The sequence below is a fragment of the Xenopus laevis genome, chromosome 3S, assembly GCF_017654675.1.
Source record: "Xenopus laevis strain J_2021 chromosome 3S, Xenopus_laevis_v10.1, whole genome shotgun sequence".
Classification (NCBI taxonomy): Eukaryota; Metazoa; Chordata; class Amphibia; order Anura; family Pipidae; genus Xenopus; species Xenopus laevis.
Window position 1 is genome coordinate 124,004,292 of NC_054376.1, and position 15,104 is coordinate 124,019,395.

General features: G+C 43.3%; 1 protein-coding gene across 1 annotated transcript in view; it reads left to right on the forward strand.

The window, feature by feature from the left end:
• The first annotated feature begins 7,081 nt into the window (after nt 1-7,081).
• The window catches only part of smarca4.S (SWI/SNF related, matrix associated, actin dependent regulator of chromatin, subfamily a, member 4 S homeolog), a 43,968-nt gene continuing 35,945 nt past the window's right edge, over nt 7,082-15,104 (forward strand). Inside the window, 4 exon segments of the mRNA NM_001171953.1 lie at nt 7,082-7,160; nt 14,106-14,344; nt 14,496-14,628; nt 14,728-15,102. Of these exon segments, the coding sequence (NP_001165424.1) occupies nt 14,138-14,344; nt 14,496-14,628; nt 14,728-15,102 (715 nt within the window). The 5' untranslated portion in view covers nt 7,082-7,160; nt 14,106-14,137.

Here is a 15,104-nt window from a genome sequence, read left to right on the forward strand (position 1 = left end):
CCCAGGGGTAGCCAGGGGGGGAGGGTCTATGTGGGGTAGGGTTTTTTCCTTTAAAGGAAAGCCCAAACCTGGGGGAATGCCAACTTGCCTTATTGGTTCTTCTTTTAGAAGATAAATAAACTGATCTGGGGTAAAAAGTAGCACAGTGCAGCCATGCTTCTTACCTTAGGCAGACGTTAGGGGTGCCTGTAAAGGTAAGCAGGATGGTGTCCTGCTTTTGATTGGGTACATCTGGGTTACTTGCAGAAAAGTAGGTAATCTGTGGGTTGCTGGATACGGGTATAGGTCTTCAGGCTGTGGGTCTAACTATAAGCACCTTTTACACCTTTAACGGTTTCCTGGGTTTTTTTTTTTACGACAAACCAACTTCTGATGGAGTCACTTCTGCTTTAAGATAAGGCAGTTGAGGGTTGGGTAAGGAGGTCCAAGTGCGTAAAAATGTGGATCAAAAATTGGACCTGTGTTTGGTGCTGTACTATTTTTTTCTCCAGGCCAGTGCATTTATTTAAGGAAAAAGGCCCGGCTTCAATGGGACGTTCATGGTCCTTCATGTGTTTTGGAAGGAGATCCCATGTATGACATAAAGTTGGGGTTTCATGTGATATCCTTCACCCAGTTTGACCTACCTCAATACCCAAATTTCCCAGTAACAAACACTTGAGTGGCTGTAGCCCTAAGGAGGCCTTATTATGAATTGCAGCGAGGATTTTCTGTGCTGTTGCCTAAAGATGGCCACACACTTGATGATGCTTTTTTAGTACTTTTCGGGCCGACCACTCGGAAAAGTAGCAAGAGCACCTTTGTCTCATCTTCATCATAAATATAATTGTAAAAGACTTCTGACAGAGGCACCATAAGCACTAACCAGAACAGGTTCATCTCCTTTAAAAACTGGGGGTACCTAACACACTGGCAGTGTCAGACTGGCCCACCGAGATACCAGGAAAACTCCCGATGGGCCCTTTTGTTTCAAACCATTAGGCCTATTTCATGGTCATTCCCTATTTCTTTATGGGAAAAAGAGGCTTAATAATGGAAGAATATAGTAAGTAGATATAAAAGACTAGGAGAATAAAGAGGCTGAGTGAGGAGAGAAGGAATAATAGTTTGGAAAGTGGGCCCACAGTCTAAGGTTTTCTTGTGGAACCCTGGCACCCCAGTCTGAAAATGCACACTGGCACCACCCTCACTCTGACCCACACACTGATCAGTCAATGTTATATTAATATAATCTGATTTATGACCAAAGTTGCAAGAAAATAAATATATGCACCCAATCGATTTAATTAGCACCTAGATCTATGCAGAAATTGATTGTTTAGCCACTTTTAATGTGTATTTAATCTCACTGTGTTCTTTGTGTGTGTGTGTTTATATATATATTTATATACAGTCATATAAAAAAGTTTGGGAACCCCTCTCAGCCTGCATAATAATTTATTCCACTTTCAGCAAAAAAGATAACAGTGGTACGTTTTTAATTTCCCAGGAATATCTGAGAACCGGGGTGTTTTCTGAACTAAGATTTTAAGTGAAGCAGTATTCAGTTGTATGGAATGAAATCAAATGTGAAAAACTGGCTGTGCAAAAATTTGGATACCTTTTAAATGTTGCTAATTTGAAAGCATGTAACTGCTCAATACTGATTACTGGCAACACCAAATTGGTTGGATTAGCTTTTTAAGCCTTGAACTTCATAGGCAGATGTGTCCAACCATGAGAAAAGATATTTAAGGTGGCCAATTGCAAGTTGTGCTTCTGTTTGACTCTCCTCTGAAGAGTGACAGCATGGGGTTCTCAAAGCAACTCTCAAAAGATCTGAAAACAAAAATTGTTCAGTTTAGACGAAGGCTACAAAAAACTATCTCAGAGGTCACAGGCACAGTTGCTGTAAAACCCAGGTCTGACAGGCCAAGAAAAATACAGGAGCGACATATGTGGAAGATTGTGAGAATGTTACAGACAAGCCAAAGATCTGTACATCGTTCTACAATTCAGCACAATTTGCACAAAGAACATGTGTATGGCAGGGGGAAAGAAGCCCTTTCTGCACTCACACAAACACACAGTCGCTTGTTGTATGGAAAAGCTCATTTAGACAAGACACAGTCATTTTGGAACAAAGTTGTTTGGACTGATGAATGTAGTTATTTGGTCATAACAAAAAGCGCTTTGCATGGTGGAAGAAGAACTTTGCATTCCAAGAAAACACCTGCAACCTACTGTCACATTTGGTGGAGGTTCCATCATGCTGTGGGGCTGTGTGTCTAGTTCAGGGACTGGGGCCTTTGTTAAAGTCGAGGGTTGGATGAATTCAACCCAATATCAACAAATTCTTCAGGATAATGTTCAAGCACACAATTTCCACAAAGTTGAAGTTCCGCTGCAGGGGTTGGAAATTCCAACAAGACAATGACCCTAAACACACTTGGAAATCTACAAAGACATTTATGCAGAGGGACAAGTACAATATTCTGGAATGGCCGTCACAGTCCCCCGACCTGAATATGATGGAAAATCTATGGGATGATTTGAAGCAGACTGTCCATGCTCGGCAGCCATCAAATTTAACTGAACTGGAGAGATTTTGTATGGACCAATGGTCAAAAATAGCCACATCCAGAATCCAGACACTCATCAAAGGCTATAGGAGGCATCTAGAGGCTGTTACATTTGTAACTAAGTATTGATGTAATATCTCTGTTGGGTGCCCACATTTATGCACCTGTCTCATTTTGTTATGATGTATATTTCATATTTTCTGTTAATCCAATAAACTTTATGTCACTGCTGAAATACTACTGTTTCCATAAGGCAAGTTATATATTAAAAGGAAGTTGCTACTTTGAAAGCTCAGCCAATGATAAACAAAACTCCAAAGAATTAAGAGGGGTTCCCAAACTTTTTCACATGACTGTATATATTAAAATCGTTGTTACTTGTAACATTTTTATGAAATAAAACAATGGCGTCTAAGAATCCCTTGAGCTTGCCTAATACAAAGTGTGGTTATTTCTCCTCACAAATCAGGTATTTGGTTTAATTTCATATTTTGAGTCAGTTAAGGGACAACGTTACTATGTTTTTGTACATAAAACATGGTAATCTCCAGTGGGATTTGATAAAAAGGCATCTGGGAAAGTCAGACGCCGCACGCATCAACAGACATAATTGTTCCACCTCCTCAGACAAGTGATCCCTAAGAGCCGCAGTGGAACACCGACTGCGCATGCTCATAGTTTCTTTCCGCGGCATTGGCAGGGCGGAGCTTGGGGGCGTTCCGAAACGGATTGCAGGCGGTTGGCTACGAGAAATGAATGGGAGGCCGCGCCCATCTTCGCTCCGCGTTGAGCCGGCATTTCTAGGTTTTCCAGTGTTCTTTAATAGACCACGTGATTGTCTGGAGACGAAAGGGGCGCCATGATTGTTGCGGCTCTAGCAGAGCAGCTGCTAATACTTTGAATGGAAACCCGTGTATGTGCATTAAATGGCTGACATTTTTTTTTAAATAAAGATGGAAATTGTGTAACCTACATAGAAGAGATATTTATATGGGTCAGAGGGTTTGTGCCTCTGCCTGTGCTGCCTGCGACCAGGCATAATGTATTTATGAGTTCTTTAGTTGATTGTTATAGCTTACTAATGAAGCTCGCACCCATAACAGCACCCATGTTACCAGCACTGTCATTTATGTGCGCTGTTTAGGTAGATGCATGGCTGCATGAAAATCATTGCAGTCTTTAGCGTACATATAGAAGTTGAGGGAGAATAGCCTGGAATTATCAGCAGAGTCAGACTGGAGTGTGCGAGGCCCATCGGAGCTGCTACTAGGGTTTCCACCTGCCCGGTATTTTACCTGCCTGCCCTGCTTGATCCCAATGTTATCAAAGTGGACCTGTCACCCAGACACAAAAATCTGTATAATAAAAGTCCTTTTCAAAATGAAATCTAATTTCTATTTTTTATTAAAGCATTCATAGCTGTTGTAAGCTCATTTAAACATCACAGCTGTCAATCAAATATTGTCTGCCCCTCCTCTATGCCATGGGCATAGAGGCGGGGCAGACAATTACTTTCACTTTCATTCAGCACTTTCTAGATGTCACTGCTCTCCACACATTCCCCCCAGTTCTCTTCACCATTTAATTGTGTAGCCAGGGCATGGGGATGGACATCAGGCCCCCCATTTTGGTGCACAAACAAGATTCTGAGATGATGCAAGGCTTTCCTTAAAAACAGTGCCCACAAAATGGCTCCTGCCTGCTTCATTTTGAATTCCCAAATGGAAGGAAACAAGAATCAAATAATTTATACAGTGTAATTAAAGTTAATTTTGCTTGACTATTGTGATAAAATAGGATTTTGAATAATTTTTTTGTTGACGGGTCCCCTTTAATAGGGGAAATGCATGGCGGCAACCCTAGCCGCCATGCATTTCCCTGAGGCTCCCATACCCTGAGGCTCCCATACCCCCTTCAGGGTCGTTCTGGGCCGTCGGGACACCGGGAAAAAACTCAGTGGGCCCGACTCTTTTGGTCCCTGCCGGCCCAGACCCACTCCTGCACTCACTCTGGTCTCGCTGCAGCGACGGAAAACGTAGGTACACACATACGTACATGCGCGCGAGCAGGGGGTGAGGTGCAGGTACCGGCCTTCCTATATATTTATCTTTTTTCCCTATTAATAATATTGGGATCAGCCATCATTTTTACCGGCCAGGTGGCAACCCTAGATGCAGGAGGTATCTGAGGCACAGAACCAGGGCCAGCCCAGACCCGCTCCAACACTTACTCTGGTCTCGCTTCTGTAGAACCATAACATAGACCGATCAATAAATCAATATAGCCAAGGAAAAGTCAAGGAGGCCGAATTATAGTTCAACACTATAAAGCACTATTTTCGCTTTTCATTAAATATGCCCTTACTGGTGATGTACCAAGCCATATTCCCTCTTTCAGTAAAGATGGAGCAAATTCACCATGTTTCCTCCAACATAGGCATGAGAAGATAAGGATAATGGCACACATTGATTATTAATAACGCCACTGGAAGGTGATAAAATCTGAAAACACAACGGGCAGATTTACTAAAGTTTGAATGGCAAATTCAAATTTTTTTTTTATTGGTCAAAACTCACAAATTCAAATTTAAAACCACCAACTCGAATTTGAATGTGAGATTGTTCAAACCCTGACCCTGGAAACAGTTCTAATTCGACTATTCTCCACCTAAAACCTTTAGAAGTCAATGGCAGAGGTCCCTTGAACTATTTAAAGTTGTTAATTGTAGTGATAAACCAAATTTTTGTTAAGGTTCGCTTCGAAAATAATGTTGAGGTTTTTTTTCACCAGAAAAGATTTCTGGTCGGGACTGTTTAATCAAATTTTATAAGTTTGAATTTTTTATAAATAACATAACATTTGCATTGTGAATAAAATCTAATTTACTAGAGTTTAAAAAAATTAACATTACCCTAAAATTCGACCTTGGATAAATAATCCCCTACGTAACCCTTAAGCAAGACATATCTTAAAAATAGACTCCTTAGAATATGAGGCATGATACAACCCTGTTGTCAGGAAGCATAATTTATTGACATATTTGGTTTATCATGAGCCATGATTGCTCTGATTATGTGACCTCTTCTGTTATGAAGCTGACCTATGTTGGCCAAACAAAAATGGCTGAACACTTGCTATGATTTTGAAAGAAATGATTTAAAAAGAAAGTATAACTCAGACATGATTCTTAACAGTGGTAAAAGCCATACAAAACATTGGTCAACGACGTAACATCCCTGCAATATTTTTGGTTTGTCAGGTGTGGAGTTAATTGAAAAAAAGGGACCCAATCTGAAGGGTAATTCACATAAAATAGGGTTGTCTAATGCACAGGACTTGTTGGCATCCATGAATATCCTGTAAATGATATCCCTATATACGATGCTTAGTGATGTCATCCATTATAATTGTGGCTTAATAATGTAATTTGTGGCACTGAAACTTGTGTGTAATAAATAATGTACCCCTTATTGTAAGATATAAGGATATTATATGGAGGTGGACCTGTGCTTCCTTTTTATGATCATTGCACTCCTTGGTGACTTATCTCCTTATAATACACAAAAGCCATGAAATATTGTAAATGATATCCTTAAACGGTGAGTTCTGATGTCATAATACTGAAACGTGTGTATTATAATAAATAAAAAGTACCCCCTCGTTGCAAAATATGAGGATATTAGAAATTACCTCAGAGTTTCATGACCTGTATAAAAACATATATGGTCATGAAACTCCTCGGTAACTTATAATATCCTTATAATTTACAATTGGGGTTACTTTATTCACTATATAATACACAATGTCCCTGAATTAGTGATTTCATCGTTTATAAACGGAGCTTAGTGATGTCATCCATTATAAACGAGCTTAGTGATGTCATCTGTTATAAATGGAGCTTAGTGATGTCATCGGTTATAAACAAGCTTAGTGTGACATTTTTGTCTCATGTTTATTATAATAAATAATGTACCTTTTGTTATGAGAATATTAGAAGTCACCTCAGAGTTCCATGACCTGTATAAAAGCACTTTGGTGGTATACACTATCCTTATATTTTACAAGAGGGGGTATAAATTAGTATATCTTTTACAGTAGGAGGCGCATTAGTCACTATGTAACTATCCTTATTGTGTGGTGTAACGCTCTATGTCCTTTCCTCTTTTATCCTCATTCCCTCCACCCAAATGTTGGTGAAACTGTTGTTTCTATATCACGAGGCTTTTTTGGAGCTACAATCAATAGGCAAAACAAAAAACAGCATCATATTCAAAGCACAGCACAGTCTGAAGGAAAAGCTGCGGAAAATTACTGGAACTAGAAGGCGTGAGCGCTGGAGGTGGGGGTGGGGTTGCCCTTATCAAACATGTCTGTCCTTTCCACTGATGTCTCCAAGGCAACCCACTAGCGGCCGCCTCCGCAGCAGAGCCCTAATGTAGTCCATCAAGGCAACGCAATGACGTAAGGCGCACGCGGCGTGCTAGGCAGCTAAAAGAAAGGGGGAGGGGTGAGCAGAGAAATTGAGCCGAGCTAGCGGCGGGAAGGAGCCGGTGTTGTCGGTGATAGTTGGTGGAAAACGTCAGAAGGATTCGGGGACAGGTAAGGAAAGGGGCATCTGAGGCGCTGGTTTTGCTGCCTTTCGCGCCGCAGTTATCCGGCGGGGGGAGCTGGGATATCTATTGAATGAAGTGGGCGGGGAATGGGAGGTACAGAAGGGACAAAGGGGCCTGATAGCAGCGAGGAGCAGAAGGTATCGGGGTGCCTGGGGAGATTGGGGAATCATAAGAGCGGTGGCTTGTGGGCAATGCTGGGCAGAGGGGCATGATGGGAGGTGGGGCAGCGGTACCGCCGGGTCTGTGTGACGGGAGGGAGACCGGCACATTGTGTTCTTGGGAGAAGGATACGGGCAAGTGAGTGGGAGGAGGGGACAGAGGGAAACTTTCCTGGGCTACAAGTGAGTGGGGCAGCGGATGGGGCAGTGAGGTGTGATTAGGGGGCACTTGGCATGAGTTGGAAGCAAGGGAGGCCACACAGTGATCATTCGGGGAGAGAAAGGGAAAACTGGGTCACTGAGATTTGTGGGTAGTGGAGGCCAGGGGACCAAAGAGAATGTGTGGTGTTGGAGAGGGGCAACTGGCGAGCGAGAGAGGGGGAACTGGCGAGCGAGTGGTGTTGGAGAGGGGCAACTGGCGAGCGAGTGGTGTTGGAGAGGGGCAACTGGCGAGCGAGTGGTGTTGGAGAGGGGCAACTGGCGAGCGAGGGGTGTTGGAGAGGGGCAACTGGCGAGCGAGGGGTGTTGGAGAGGGGCAACTGGCGAGCGAGGGGTGTTGGAGAGGGGCAACTGGCGAGCGAGGGGTGTTGGAGAGGGGCAACTGGCGAGCGAGTGGTGTTGGAGAGGGGCAACTGGCGAGCGAGGGGTGTTGGAGAGGGGCAACTGGCGAGCGAGTGGTGTTGGAGAGGGGCAACTGGCGAGCGAGGGGTGTTGGAGAGGGGCAACTGGCGAGCGAGGGGTGTTGGAGAGGGGCAACTGGCGAGCGAGGGGTGTTGGAGAGGGGCAACTGGCGAGCGAGGGGTGTTGGAGAGGGGCAACTGGCGAGCGAGGGGTGTTGGAGAGGGGCAACTGGCGAGCGAGGGGTGTTGGCGAGGGGTGTTGGAGAGGGGCAACTGGCGAGCGAGTGGTGTTGGAGAGGGGCCACCGGCGAGCGAGTGGTGTTGGAGAGAGGAAGAGAGGGGCCACCGGCGAGCGAGTGGTGTTGGAGAGAGGAAGAGAGGGGCCACCAGTGAGACTGTATATGTGGAGAAGGGCACAGGGCACATGTGGCAAGTGACTTGTTAGAAAGGGTCACTGGGCTGCTTGTAACTGTATGGCTGGAGTGTTAATTCATGGGTGGGCAAGGCTACTGGGGCCCCTAGCAAGTGTCAAGCTGGGATGGGCACTTCTAATAAATGGAGATGATGAAGAGGCACAAGGGCAGCTATTGAGTGTTAGTTAAGAGGGTGCTGAGTGCCAGGCAGTATAAAATGAAGACAATAGGGAAACTTTGTGATGGGGTGGGGGCATACTGGGATGCAAGTATGGGTGTGAGGAGAAGGGGACAGGTATATTGGATGGTGGGGGCATATGGCGCATAAAGACGTTGGTGTATTTTGGGGAGACTGGTAAATGTTGAGGTGTTAACACAGCCGAGTCGTTTTAAAGATCTCTAGTAATGTGACTCCCCTAGAGTTCTCTCTCTAATAGAGGGCGCTATAGACTCCTACTGACTGTCTGAATAATCTACATCCAATAGAACTGCAAGCGGGACACTTGCCCCAATGCCATTTTATTTTACAATAGCCATCCGAATGAGCCACACAAGAAGCCCTGGCACAGTCACTGTAGGGTACGACTCTCTCCCTAAACTTGCACAATGCACCATGTCCTCCCAGCTGGCAAAGTTGTAGAAAAGTATGCCGGTCGCCTGCCCCCCCCCCTAACCTATTTGACTTAAAGCCAGGCCTTTCTTGGACTGTCCCTTAGGTGGGGCAGTAACTGTTGGGTTGGTCCACTCTAACCCCCCCCCCCCACCAGAGCAAATAAAAGCTCATCTTTATTCATAGAGATTTAGTCATATTCTTACCCCAGACACCACTGCTTTTGAGGCATCATGAGGGATCTCTTGTCTATTTAGACTGTCAGCCTCTGTGCAAATAGGGGAGGGCTATCGCTACAGTGGCAGCTCAACACCCCCATTGCATTGTTAACCCGTCTACAACACTGCCCTATTGCTTTCTCCCAAATACGTGATCCCCTGTAGTTCTGTATACACAACTATTTGGCATTTCTATATTATTATAAGGGGTTGTTCACCTTCCCCTTTTTTTCAGTTCAGTTGGTTTCAGATTGTTCCCCAGATATAAAGACTTTTTCCAATTACTTTCTATTTTCAATGTGTGACTGTTTTCCGAATACTGAAGTGTGAAGTTTAATTTTTTGCCTTCTAAAGTAGCTCTGAGGGGTTTTAACTGTTCTAAGTTGATGTATTTATTTAGTTGATGCATTTAGTCGATACAATTATTCGATACATTTTGTTATTTGTCCCTGCTGAGCAGAATCCATGAGTTTCATTACAGGCAGCTGTTAGAATTGATACAATAGTTGCTAATACTCCACAGATAATGCTGAGCAATGGATCAACTAATTGTATCAAATAAAGAGGTTGTCCTCCTTTAAATAAACTGTTAGCATGATGTAGTGACAGATATTCTGGGACAATTTGCAATTGGTTTTCATATTTTATTTTTTTGTGGTTTTGAAGTTATTTAGCATTTTTATTTGTCAGCTCCCCAGTTTGCGACTTGAGCAGTCTGGTTTCTAGGGTCTTAATTACCAAAATTCAAGAGACTGGAATATGAATAGGAGAGGCCTGAATAGAAAGATGAGTAATAAAAAGTAGCAATACAATACATTTGTAGCCTTACAGAGCTTTTAATTTTTTAAGATTGGGTCACTGGTCCCTATTTGTAAGCTGGAAATTATTCAGAAACTAGCGGGAGCATCGAAACGTTGTACTTATTACTTGCTTGATAAAAGTTTTTTCTTGATGAACAAGCAAGTTGTCTGGACTTTTTTGGTTGATATATAATTTGTCTTTTGGACTAGGTCACAGACCATGGTTAATCTCCACTCCATTTTGTTGTTTTATAGAGAGAGAGAGAGAGAGAGAGAGATATAATAAACACCAATTAAAAAGTTGCTTAGAATTGGCCATTCTGTAACATACTAAAAGTTAACTTAAAGGTGAACCACCCATTTAAACATCAAACTTAGATTTTGGAAAGATGATAAAAATTGAAAGGCGAACTAAGCTCTAAAAATTAATATTGCTAAAAATGCTATATTTTCTATAGTGAACTTATTGCACGAGGCTAAAGTTTCAGCTTGTCAATAGCAGCAATGATCCAGGACTTCAAACTTGTCACAGGGGGTCACCATCTTGGAAAGTGTCTGTGACACTCACATGCTCAGTGGGCTCTGATTGGCTGTTGAGAAGCTAAGCTTAGGGCTCGTCACTAATTATCCAGCAGAAAATGAGCTTCCCTGGCTGTAATATAAGCTGATGCTACAGGTTTGCTGATTATTCAATTCTGATGCTAATTGCACTGGTTTCTGTGCTGCCATGTAGTAATTATGTGTATTAATTACTAATCAGCCTTATATTGTGACATTTCTATTCTATGTGTACTGTATATTGTGAGTGTGTCCCTAAGCTCAGTAAGTGACAGCAGCACAGAGCATGTGCAGTGAATCAGCAGAAAAGAAGATGGGGAGCTACTGGGGCATCTTTGGAGACACAGATCTTTACTGCTAAAGGGCTGTGGTTGCCTTGGGCTGATACAGAAGACCAAACCATCATGTACAACATTTCTAGCTACTTCTTTAGTTAAAGGATAAGTAAACCTTCAAAATAAAAATTAAGGATTTACATTCATTTATTTTCTTTTAATTCCAAGATATTATTAATACATGTACTGTTAATATGAATGAATTTTGTTACAACAGCGCCACCTGCTGGTGACAACCTCCTGACAACTTCCTTGACTACTTGGTGGTCAGACTGGTGGGAAACTGACCAGCAGGTGGCGCTGTTGTAACAAAATTCATTCATATTAACAGCACATGTATCCCTTAATATCTTGGAATTAAAATAAAATAAATAATGAATGTAAATGACAAAAGCGCTTAGAATAGCACCCTCATCAATTCTACATTCACTTATTTTAAAGTTTTACTTATCCTTTAATCTTCAGTTCTCCTTTAATGCTCAGCGTTCACTGTAGAGAGAGAGCAAAGGCTGAAGCTTCCAGTCCTATCTCACTACAACAGGAACATGAGATTGTATTAAAAAGAAGGGCTGAATGCTTTTTTTCCTGGCATGGAAAGCAAACGCACGCTGCTCTTTGTCTGCCGCGGCGTCGATAAAAAACATCAATAATTAATGGGCTCTGCCTTTGAAGCCGCTCTTGTTGTTCCCCCCCCCCGTGCATTTTTTCATCTGCAGTTTGAGAAAGGAGAAACTTGTTCCAGATAACGCCCGCATCTCTCCATAAGGAAACAGGCTGTCATCTCTTCTCCTGCCCTAATTTAGTAAATTTAGTGTGCGGCAACTGGGCTGAGCAGTAGGACCGGCCTGGTAATTAACACACACAGACGGTCATTTCCCTTAAAGGAACAGTGACCCCAAAATTTTTTAGTTATTTAAAGTAATCAACCTATAATTTACTGTTAGCATGCACTGGTAAATTGGTGTGTTTGCTTCAGAAACTCTACTATAGTTTATATAAACAAGCGGAGGTGTAGCCATGGGGGCAGCCATTCAAGCACAGGATACATAGTACTACTATAGTTTATATAAACAAGCTGCTGGGTAGCCATGGGGGCAGCCATTCAAGCACAGGATACACAGTAGATAAAAGATTAACTCTGTAATATACAATGGGATTCTTCAGAATGAATAAGTAGTACTTATCTGTTATCTACTGTGTATCCTGTGCTTGAATGGCTGCCCCCATGGCCCCCCCATGGCTACACAGCAGCTTGTTTATATAAACTATAGTAGTACTTATCTGTTATCTACTATGTATCCTGTGCTTGAATGGCTGCCCCCATGGCTACACAGCAACTTGTTTATATAACTATAGTAGTGTTTTTGAAGTAAACTCACTAGATTTACTAGTGCAGGGAAACATTATATTTTAATTACTTTAAAGGTTTTTGTTGTTAATGTTTAGCGTATTCATTAAAGGGGAACTGTCGCCAGTATAAAAAAAAATTGCCATACTGTTAATTCTTTAAAAGATAACTAAAGTGTAATAAAAAATAGCCAGAAATGTTGTGCATTATGTTTTGTGCTTCTGTACCAGCCCAAGGCAACCACAGCCCTTTAGCAGTAAAGATCTGTGTCTCCAAAGATGCCCCAGTAGCTCCCCATCTTCTTTTCTGCTGATTCACTGCACATGCTCTGTGCTGCTGTCACTTACTGAGCTTAGGGACCCACTCACAATATACAGTACACATAGAATAGAAATGTCACAATATAAGGCTGATTAGTAATTAATATACATAATTACTACATGGCAGCACAGAAACCAGTGCAATTAGCATCAGAATTTAATAATCAGCAAACCTGTAGCATCAGCTTATAGTACAGCCAGGGAAGCTCATTCTCTGCTGGATAATTGGTGGCGACCCCTTAAGGTGGCCATACACGGGCTGATAAAAGCTGCCGACAGACCAAGTCAGCAGTTTATTGGCCCGTGTATACCCCCCCCCCCCCTGACGGGCGTCACCGATCGAGTTCTGGCCGAAAGTTGGGCAGATCTCGATCGGATGGGACTAAAAATCCCGTCTGATCGCGGCCGCATCTGTTTTCGTTGATGCGGTCCCGTGATCCGACCGCCCATAAAGCCACCATTACGATCCGATCGTTGGGCCCTAGGGCCCACAATCGGATCAGCCCGATATTGCCCACCTCAAGGTGGGCATATCGGGGAGAGATCCGCTCGTTTGGCGACATCGCCAAACGAGTGGATCTCTCCATGTATGGCCACCTTTAAGCTTAGCTTCTCAACAGCTGCTCAGAGCCCACTGAGCATGTGAGTGTCACGGACACTTTCCAAGATGGTGACCCCCTGTGACAAGTGTGAAGTCCTGGATTATTGCTGCTATTGACAAGCTCAAACTTTAGCCTCGTGCAATAAGTTCATTATGTAAAAATGACTCTTTAGCAACATTTATTTTTAGGGTTTAGTTCTTCTTTAGAATATATTACATATAATACAAACTTGTTTGTGAGTGGCTCATACTACCTTTTTTTTTCTCTCTCACTGCTGTGAGTCACTGACTGATTTCTCCCGCTCTTATTGGCTGATATGAAAATGAGTCGACAATGCATTGCGCAAACCCATTAAAGCGTTATTACAATTTTGCGGTCATGATTTTTATGGTGTAGTTTTTATCTCTAAATTACACTGTTTATATGCTAAATAATTCACTCTACAATATAAAATTTCATTCCCGAACCAGCAAGTGTATTTTTTTTTTTTTTGTAATTTTGGTGTGTAGGTGCATCTCATGTCATTTTGCCTGGTCATGTGCTTTCAGAAAGAGCCAGCACTGCGACAAATCTCTTTTTCGGGGCGACTAATCTCCCCAAACTGCCTTTTCTACCGGCTAGAATGAAACTCGCCAACGGGATGGCACTCGGAGCACTTCGTTTTCCGAAGTCAACCGAAGTTTCCCCGAATCTGCCCTGCTTTCTGGCAGGCTGTTGTTTCTACTCAATGTAACTATAGCAGTGGGACCTGGATTTTACTATTGAGTGGTCTTTTTTTTTTTTTTTTTTTTTTTTTTTTGTAGCCCCATGTCAGATTTTAAAATTAAATAAAAAAAAAAAAAAAAAAATAATAATCTGTTTGCTTTTATGAAAAACGGATGCAGTGGCTTGTTGATTTCAGCGTGCATTCCATCTTGCGTTTAACCTAAATCATGTACCTCCTTCACAGGTTAGCAGTGACTGGATCTTCTCCCTGCAGTGATGTCCACCCCAGACCCTCCAATGGGGGGCACTCCCCGGCCTGTTCCTTCTCCAGGGCCAGGGCCTTCTCCTGGAGCTATGCTAGGCCCCAGTCCAGGCCCCTCCCCTGGCTCCGCACATAGCATGATGGGACCAAGCCCTGGGCCACCTATTCCACCACAGGGACCTGCTGGCTACCCACCCGAAAATATGCAACAGATGCACAAGGTAAATAAATCCACAATGCACCCTTTCATCAATGACATCCTGATGTTGTAGAGCTTAGTATGATCTTCTGTAATGTTCTTGTCCTTTCACCAATGACATCCTGATGTTGTAGAGCTTAGTGTGATCTTCTGTAATGTTCTTGTCCTGACAGCCAATGGATTCCATGCATGACAAAGCAATGCCTGAAGACCCCCGTTACAATCAGATGAAGGGTATGGGCATGAGACCTGGAGCTCACTCTGGGATGGGGCCTCCACCTAGTCCTATGGACCAGCACTCCCAAGGTATGTGCAGCCTGGTACCATAAAAAACCCATGTGATTTGGATCTAGATTTGGCAAATGTTACCAAGACTGTAATAAAAACGTCTTTCCCCTTTTGCAGGATACCCATCACCTCTGGGCAACTCTGAGCATGTGTCCAGCCCTGTACCCTCTAATGGCCCTCCCTCTGGCCCTCCAATGCCTTCAGGGCCATCAGCTGGGACAATGGAGAACTCGGACCCACAACAGCAGGCCAACCGAAGCCCTACTCCCTTCAACCAGAACCAGCTGCACCAGTTGCGGGCTCAGATAATGGCTTACAAAATGCTGGCCAGGGGGCAACCTTTACCCGACCACCTTCAGATGGCAGTGCAAGGAAAAAGACCCATGCCTGGGATGCAACAACAGATGCCAACACTACCTCCACCTGCTGCTTCAGGGACAGGTCCCGGTCCTGCTCCAGGTCCAGTGCCCCCTAACTACAACAGACCTCATGGT